Source organism: Pangasianodon hypophthalmus, chromosome 17 (genome assembly GCF_027358585.1).
Source record: "Pangasianodon hypophthalmus isolate fPanHyp1 chromosome 17, fPanHyp1.pri, whole genome shotgun sequence".
Taxonomy (NCBI): Eukaryota; Metazoa; Chordata; class Actinopteri; order Siluriformes; family Pangasiidae; genus Pangasianodon; species Pangasianodon hypophthalmus.
Window position 1 is genome coordinate 12,618,419 of NC_069726.1, and position 9,504 is coordinate 12,627,922.

Sequence of the window (9,504 nt, forward strand, 5' to 3'; positions counted from 1 at the left end):
GTGTTTACACAAACTGAATTAAAGTACATGAATATAAGCTATTAGCTATTTATCCAGTGGAAGCTTTTGTTTCTTGGACTTCATCTTGTCTAGCTGAGTGATTCTACAGTTTAACCCTTGTAATCTTTAACTGACGAAAAAATGCAATTAAGCATTTAAAAATGTGTTATTCTACACTGTAGAGCCAAACGTATGTGGACACCTGACCTTCATGCCCGTATGTGGATCTTCCCCAAACTATTGCCATAAAATTGGAAGAACGCAGTTGTCTAGAATGTCTTTGTATGTTGTAGCATTATAAATTCCCTTCACTGGAACTAAGGGGTCCAAGCATGTTCCAGCATGACAATGCCCCTGTGCACACAGCGAGCTCTATGAAGACATGGTGTGCCAAAGCTGGAGAGGAAGGACTCGAGTGTCCTGCACAGAGCCCTGACCTCAACCCCACTGAACACCTTATGATCATGAAACAAGGTGAATAACTTATGAACACATAAACCTTAATTGATGCAATTCCAATCAATCTTTACAGACCCATTCTTATTGTGAATTCAGTCTTATTTTTGATAGGATTGCCAATATAAATTTGTTCACCTTCAAAGAATTTAAAGTAAAAGAAAGAAAACAGAGAGAAAAGGAAGAACTAATTATTTAAATTCACAAGTTTTGACTAATATAAAAGAATAACCACATAAAACTCTCATTTAATATGAATATGAAATGATAAATGAGTGTAAATAGTGTCCTATTTATTCATTTATTTTTTCTTCCATTCATGTAAACAATACTGTGATTTGGAAACAGTTACACATAAAGACACTGTGTGAGTTCACAAGAAAAAGAAAAATAAACAAATACTGATATAGTGAAAACATCTGAATGCAATTTCCTGAAAATGCTGGAATGCTTAACAACATCAATATTCATAAATATATATTATATAGACCTCTACAGCAATAAACTTTCATTTTCCTCTGATGGGAAATTTAAAAAGTGCCATGTCACCACATACACTTGAATTATTTGAAGCACTGGTAGGATGATAAAAATAAAGGCAGTTTTGAAATGGACGTGGCATCGTCTAGATGCCATTGGGTCCGCCATTTTAACTTCGACAGTTCCACTGCTCCCTGATTCATTCTACTGCAAGGGAGGAACATTAACCTTCCTGAACATGTTAAACTGCTGTTACAACTACACTGAAAAGATCTAGATGCTGTTCATTGTCAGCTCCAGAATTATTCTTTGCTGGCTGAATAATCTAGATTGAAAGCTGAGCTGTTTCGAGATCTCTTCAGTACAGTCGTGCAAATCCACAGAATAAATTTTTTGTCACAAGGTGTCCTTTTTGTTGAACTTCAAGGCATATCCAATAGCCGTTTCTAAACATTCCACCAGGGATCCAGCCGAGAGAAAGTCCAGCTCCACTTCAATAAATTTAATGTACACGGAAGAGGAGCCCCCATCCCTGGAGCAGTTTTCCTGCAGGAACCTGGTGATGGCGGGCTCGGGACGACTACAACACTTCCCTGAACTCTGAAAGTGCTGGAAGAGGCATTGCTGAAGTGTGCGATCTTCTGCTATGCCGAGGTAGCAGTAAGTTACTTTGGATGAAGTCCTCCTTCGCTTATTCTCACTCTCACCAAGGTCTCTTTCTTGTTCACCAGCTAAAGAGCCACTGTTTTCTGAGCTGAAGCTACTAGTCTCTTCCTCCTCCTCATATCCGATAGCGTAGAGGCCGTAGGTTTTCGGAATGCCACCTGGAAGCAGGTACTGTGATCCGTTGCTGTAACCTGAAGAGCTTGTTTGTGCAATAGAAATCCAGTCCACCTCCATGTGGAGCTCCAAACAGCGAGCTTCACTGATTGTGATGTCCAGAAATTTATAATACACATTCTTCCAGTTCATCTTCTGCACCTTGGTCATGATCTCCCTGCCCTCTGTCTTCTCCGGGTTGAAGTACTCCCGCAGGCGCTTCCCGAGAGGCACCTGGGAGCTGATCTCTGCGTAGTGGTAGCGGATTTCCTCTCGCCACCGTGTGTTGTAGCCCACACCGAAGATGGCCAGCTTGTTGGAGAGGTGCAAGCGTGAGAAGTCTGTCCACGTCTGGAAGTGTTCCCATTTGACGTCCACTGATTCCAGTATGCGTATCACGTTCTGCATCACTTCCTGACGCCTGCAGGAAATCACAGCACGATGTGGGCTTTAAAAAAAAAATAAACAAAAAAAACTCATCATCCATCCATCCATTCCACATATAAAAGACAAATATACTCACAAAAATCATTTGAAAATATAAATTTAGTTATTAATTTTATTTATTTTAGTACCAAAAATCTACTAAAACTGATTTGGGAATATCTATACACTAGCGGTAGTATATGCACATGTTCTCAGTTTGTGTATTCATACATATTTGATAATGCATGAATACACAAACTGAGAACATCTGCATATACTTCCACTAGTTAGCCACTAGTAACCTAGCATGTGTAAACACTAGTGAGATCTGTATTGTCATATACTCAGTGTAGACAATTCTGTCAAAATAGACCATGACAATCACAATCATTACTAACATCATATAGGTTATCTAGCTAGCAAGCTTAACACAACAGTTCTATAATAAAGTTCCTGGGTATCAGGTCCTTTTTGTAATATGTATTTGCATATCAGACTGTGATAGGCTCAGCACCTCGAACACATTTTGTGACATCACAAGTGAACTCACATGCTACATGCACAGATTTTTTGGGAAAATCTTTGTTTAATTAGAAAAAAACGTGATTTTTAGTGTTGTGCTGACAAATTAGACATTAATCTGAATTAGCAAGCCAAGAGGAGTTGGCCGTTCAAATATTTTGCAAATGGATATAAAAAATTAAAGCTGAATAGCACAAAAATGAAAGTTCCCAAAACTATTCGTCTCATTGAGTGTTGAGAAATCAATCTATATGATTACTACACAATCCTCTGGGGAAAAAAATAGGGCTGGAGGAAAGTCTTCTTAAGGTAGAGTGACTACAGTCGGTACTACTTACTGGGCATGCTCAGAAGCCTCCGGTCTTAACTGTAGAACTCTGCTCTTTGGAAGTTGGATTTCCTCTGTGAAACAGATAAAAGATGTATTAAAGTTACACAATTATCATTTACATAAAACTACACAGATAAAAGGGAATACAGCACTTTAAATAAATGTGGTTACATTTTGGTCCACTCCATTTGGTCCCTTAGTCTATGATCAAACATTTTTACGTATGTCGATTTTAAAATTTCATCAATGTGGATTTTTATAGTTGACATCAGCAGTGGGCAATACGACAAAAACAACACATCATGATTCTTGAAGACACTTCAATACACAAGATTGTGAACAATTACCCAGCCATACAGTAGTATTGCATTTATAAAAAAAAAAAAAAAAAAAAATTGATCAATGATTTATATAATGCCTACAAAAATAAAATTTATTTTTTATATTTGAAACATAATTTTATTTAAGAAATATAAAAAACATTAACACTGAAAAGGAGAAAAAATTCTAAAGCTGTAAAAAAAAAAAATTAACATCAAATCAGCTGCTTCCAATTTGTTCCCAACTTTGTAATTATGTTTATTTAAAAATAATAATAAAAATAAAAATATATCACAATATCTGTAATATCACAGAAAAAGCATATTATGGCATACTTGATCACAATATCAATATGGCTGTGTGTGCTTCTCTTCATGTCACCCAAATAACTATTTAGCTTACCACAGGGTTGCATGAAGGTAAACCTGCAGAGAGTTTCTTGTTATGCCCAGTACACACGCTATGGTACTGTGTGTACAAGATGACTATTCCATCAGATCAACTGTTTGTCTGTGACAAACAGATGGTTGGCCCTGACCATGACACGCCACTCTACGACGAGGGTCTCCACCTTATGGCGATGACTCAAAGACATGCAGCTTCTGGAAGTCTCTGCTGCCACTACCTGGGCATCATCATGCACCTTCTCTAGGTTCTACAAGGTTACCTGCTCAGTGGCATGAGTGTGGTGGTCAGCTCTAAACACCTTTCCAATCAGTCCTAAGGTGGGTCTTATGCCTCAAAATAGTATTTGCTACTTAAGTAACTGCTTCTATAGTTGAATGCAAAGAGTACAAAATACAAAACACAAGGTTCTGCTGGTGCTAGAGCTTCAGTGAAAATCGAATGTAGGAATTTTGAAAATGGTGCACCCACTGTAGCATCAGATTCCTGTTCCTGGCTGACAGGAGTGGAACTCTGTGCGGTCTTCTGATGTTGTAGCCCATCCAACTTGAGGTTGAGCATGTTGGGAGATGCTTTTCTGCTCAGCACGGATGTAAAGAGTTTTTATTTGAGCTACCACAGCCGCTCTATCATCTCAAACCAGTCTGGCCATTCTCCTTTGTTCTCTCTATAGGTCTGCAAAACTGCTGCTCACTGGATGTTCTTTGCTTTCCATGCCATTGTCGGTAAACTGTAGAGACTGTTGTGGGTGAAATTCACAGAAGATCAACAGTTGCTGAAATACACAAACCTCTGGTCTTGGCTCTGGCACCAACAACCATGCCATGGTTAAAGTCACAGAGATCACACTTTTCACGCATTCTTTGATGTGAATATTAACTGAAGCTCTTGACCTGTAGCTGCATGATTTTATGCATTGCACTGTTGCCACATGATTGAATAATTGCATGATTGAGCAGGTGAACAAGTGTTCCTTATAAAGTGGACGGTAAGTGTTTTGAATTTTGAAAATGTCAGCTCTGTGAGTGTGAAACTTTAATAAAACCACAAAGCATTGCTTATTGTTGTCAGAGTACTAACAGTCATCCTCACTGGATGGTAGGAGTTATTGTGTATGAATGTGCAGTGAAGGCACTTTCTGCACCTCCACACACACTCCTGCATTCTAGCAGCAAAGCTTATTTTCAGCTTATCTTGCAAAGTGTACAGATTATGATTTACTTACCAGCTTCTATTTCTCCCTCCTGGAAAGCAGCAGAAAGATCCTGGCTGCACCAGTCCTCTTGAGGGTAGTCCTCCATCGTGCTGCCGTCCGACTCCATCTCCTGATAGAGGCCGCTGCTGTTAATCAGCACGGGCTGGCAGCTCTGAGAGTCCCAGCCGCCCTGGCCGAACACCTTCTCCAGCTGCTCGATGGAGTAACTGCTCTTCCTCTTCCCAATGCCGTGCTCCTTCACCCGGCTGTAGCATCGCCGTAGTGTCTGTGAGCAACCAAGACAACATTCCCTATTAAAGATCACAATACCAAATTATAACTATAAGCTACCATAGAAGTCAATTACCAGCACTGATCATACTAGTATATAGTGCAGTCCATAATTATTGGCACCCCTTCAAACAATAAATAAAGCTGTTTATCTTTGTTCTAACAAAAAAAAAAAAAATAAATTCTTAGAACTTTTTTTTTTTTTTTTAACGATGGTGACAAAATTATTGACACTCCTAAAGAATGCTTTAAATAAACAAATTGTCATTCTGTTTTTCAGTCCAAAGAAACTCTGTTGTTGCTTTTCCCTGAGGTATAAATATGAGGTTGCACATAAATCCCTTTGTCCAAACACAAAAGAGACAGGTTGTTGTTGGCCTGCTCAACACAAGCAGTTAAAAATATCATTAAGCAGAGTTAGGGCCATAACAAAAGGTTTAATATATCTCAAGCAGAAGGAAATTGGACCCATGAGTGCACAGTACCCCAACACAGTAAGGAAAACTGGGAAGGAGGGGGAAAAAGTTTTAAAATTGCATGGTTTAATTGATTCTTGTGGATGTCAAGTTTCAAAACTGTTAAATGCCAATTTTCCAACAAGAGGCCGTGGTAACACTGCAAGACAGAAGCCCTTCCTGACAGCATGAACTTCACCAGGCATCATTAGAACTAATATGTGTTGTGGTCAGCTGAAACCAAAATCAAACATTTTGGTTATGCACACCATCAACATTTTTGGTGACAAAAGTACAAGCAAAAGCACCTGCAACCTGCTGGTAGATCATTGAGGATTTGGGGATGTTTTGGGGCTGGTGCTTTGAGAGCTCTTGTAAAGATACCAGGATATTTTATCCCAAAACCCGGCTGCGTCTCTGAAGAAAGTAATACTTGGCTATAGATCGAGCTTTTGACAAGGTGATGAGCCAAACATACTTCCAAAGCAACACAGATTTTGTTTCTTTAACCGTTTCTATCATCATCTCAGTTTCTAGACTTGAACCCTATTGAAAATGTGTGGTCTGAAATGGAGGTGGAAAGCCCACCTAAAAATACACTGCCTGGCCAAAAAAAAAGTCGCACAATCTAATATTCTGTTGCACTGCATTTAGCTTTGATTACGGCACGCATTCATCCTGGCATTGTTTCAACAACCTTATGCAACTTCACAACATTTATTTCCATCCAGAGTTGCATTAATTTTTGCCTGAGATCTTGTATTGAGGACAGGAGAGTCGGACCACTCCGTAAAGTCTTCTCCAGCACATCTCAAAGACTTTCAGTGGGGTTGAGGTCAGGACTCTGTGGCGGCCAATTCATGTGTGAAAATGATTCCTCATGCTCCCTGAACGACTCTTTCACAAGTTAAGCCTGATGAATCTTAGCATTTTCATCCTGGAATATGCCTGTGCCGTCAGGGAAGAAAAAGTGCATTGACGGGATAACCTGGTCATTCAGTACATTCAGGTGCTCAGCTGACTTCATTTTATTGCCGCACAATGAGGCTGAGCCTCGACCTGACCAGCTGATGCAACCCCAGATCATAACACTGCCTCCAGAGGTTTGTACAGTAGGCACTATGCATGACGGGTGAATCACTTCATGCATTTCCCTTCTTACCCTGACACGCCCATTGCTTTGGAATAGGGTAAATCTGATTTTATCAGACCACATGACCTTTTTCCATTGCTCCACAGTCCAGACTTTATGCTCCTTAGCAAATTGAAGTCATTTTTTCCGATTAGCCTCACAAACAAATGGCTTTCTTGTGGCCACACAGCTGTTTAGTCCAAATCCTGTAAGTTCTCATCACGTTGTGCGTGTGGAAATGCTCTTACTTTCACTATTAAACATAGCCGCGAGTTCTCCTGGCGATTTTTTTTTTACGATGTGACATCGCCAAGCGTTTTAAAGATCTCCAATCACGATCATTCAAGATTTTTTTGTGACTACATTCCTGCTGTAAAGTTGACGGTTCACCACTATGCTTCCAGGCTTTAATAACACACTAGACATTTCAGAACCCAGTTCCAGTGATTTGAGCAATCTCCTTAGTTGTTTTCTTTGCTTGATGCAGGCCAACAATTTTCCCCTTCAGTAACATCTTTTCCACGACCATGGGATACGTAATCTGCCATGGGTGTTTAAGAAATGAGAAGCTACACACTGCATCAGTTAAGGTTAAAAGAATTGCTGCCAGCTGCAACATATTAATCGCTGCAGTAATGACCCAATCATAGGCTCTTAATTATTTGCTTATTTAAATCCAAACAGTGACCTTTTTTTTGGCCAGGCAGTGTATAAACTAGCTTAAAATGCTCTGTATGGAGGATTGTACCGAGATCCCTCCACAAGTGTCTCCAGGCTTGTTAGATATTACAGGAAGACACTCAGTGTTGTTAATCTCTCCACAGCTGGGGATACAAATGATTAACTGTAAAGGAGCAGATGATTCTGAAACAAGTGCATAACTTGTTTAGGATAATGTGTCATGGAATGTGTGTGTTTTTGTTTTTTCAAATTTTGAAGAACTAAGAAATCATATAGGTCTACTGTATTTAATACGAAGTAGCATGTTAACAAAGTCCTCTATACACACCCACACACACACAGTGCACACACAACCTAGAATTACTGTATTAGGTTAAACCACATGTAGTACTCATCTGGTAGGGAAAGCAATCAGCATGGGAATAGACTGTGATTTGGTATCGCCTTTATATCTTGACTTTTACAGCTTAAAGAGATTAAAACTAATGGAAGATATAACATCAAACTTACATGCCACAGACCGCAATTAATAGGAGGATCCATGTTACACTAAAGTGCTGTATAAACACACATGCACTATATAAACAAAACCAGATACACACCATAAAATTCACTGCAGCAGGTTATCAGGTGTATATACTGTGGAAGTGATTAAATTATGCTACTGAAAAGCAGTCACTAGCTTTCCAGAGAGATTTATTATGATAGCAAGTGTTTTTTTTGTATTCCACTATTTATTAGTAGTTCAAAGGTTAATAATAGATGGCAAAGTTAGTAACAAAGATCTATCAGGAACACCAGGGATGTTAATATGTTACATCAGTCACAGACCCTGTATTTTATTCTTTTTTTTGACACCTTCATCAGAAATCCAGCAGCAACCTGCGAGGCTCATACTACAGCTCCACACTGTTACAGGTCTGTGTGAGCCTGAAGGCTGAGTGCTGAGTGCTGCTCGGCTCTGCTGACCATCTGACATTACCTTCATCCTCTCCCTGCACTGAGACGGAGTCCTGTCATAGCCGAGCTCTGACAAGGCTCTGGAGACCCGCTCATACATGGCCGGTCCGGGCGCCTTGCCGGAAAACACCGTCCCTGCAACCTCCAGCTGCTGCATGCGGGCCTCGGCGAGTCGTTCGTTGCCCCACACGGCGATGAGCGCGTTGGTTTCGGATGGAGTCCATGACATGCCGCGGCACACCGTGAAGCCGCCGCCGCCGCTAGCGACGCTGCTGCTGCTGTTGTTGGAGGCAGAGGCCGGGCCGCCTCCGGCCCCCAGCGCTGATATGGACACATTCAGAGTGGGGAATCTGCTGGGAGCCGATGGGTCAGAGTGGTACTGGTTGCCATCACTCAGCTCGTCCGATTCGGGAGATGGGAGCTCGGTCTTCGGCGTCTTCAGCGGCACCGACCTCTCAGGAGAGCGCTCGGCGTTACTGGGGGCAGCCATCTTTGCTGCTGCTCTGTTGCTAAGAGGAGGGGGGTAGTGGGAAGAGGGAAGAGTGCGCATGCGCATCCGGACCCGCCATGGCGGCTATGGACGATACCACTGAATGTCTCTTCTGTCCAACTAGTGAGCAGATTAGCATCGCGGTACCGAGCCTTTCAAAAGTCTTCCTGTGGATATAAAGAAATTTGTAAATATGGATATCAAGAATTATATGTGAAATAAATTATCAAGATTTTTTGGGTGCCGTTTAATTACAGAAATAATTCAGAAAGAAGTTAAATGATTCACTCAAAACAAACAAACAAACAATAAATAAATAAATAATCCAGAAAGACATTAAATTATTCACTCAAAACAAACAAACAGACAGACAGACAGACAGACAATAAGTAAGTAAGTAAGTAAGTAAGTAAGTAAATAAATAATCCAGGAAAAAAGTTAAATAATTCACTCAAAACAAACAAACAAACAGACAATAAATAAATAAATAATATAAATAAATAACTCCAAGGTTCTGAACGTCAACTGAAAATAAGGATG

General features: G+C 40.3%; 1 protein-coding gene across 2 annotated transcripts; it reads right to left on the reverse strand.

The window, feature by feature from the left end:
- Window positions 1-721: 721 nt before the first annotated feature.
- LOC113543450 (myb/SANT-like DNA-binding domain-containing protein 2) lies at window positions 722-9,145 on the reverse strand. Of its 2 annotated transcripts, none has more exons than XM_026941613.3 (4): window positions 8,497-9,145; window positions 4,986-5,241; window positions 3,042-3,105; window positions 722-2,176 (listed from the first exon to the last, which is right to left on the reverse strand). In XM_026941613.3, exons 1-4 carry the CDS (start codon window positions 9,028-9,030, stop codon window positions 1,333-1,335), a joined length of 1,698 nt encoding a protein of 565 aa, XP_026797414.1. In that variant the 5' UTR covers window positions 9,031-9,145; the 3' UTR covers window positions 722-1,332. The 2 variants fall into 2 exon arrangements, with proteins under 2 accessions (XP_026797414.1, XP_026797412.1); XM_026941611.3 differs by having other exon boundaries at window positions 723-2,203; window positions 8,497-9,144.
- Between the last annotated feature and the right edge of the window lie 359 nt (window positions 9,146-9,504).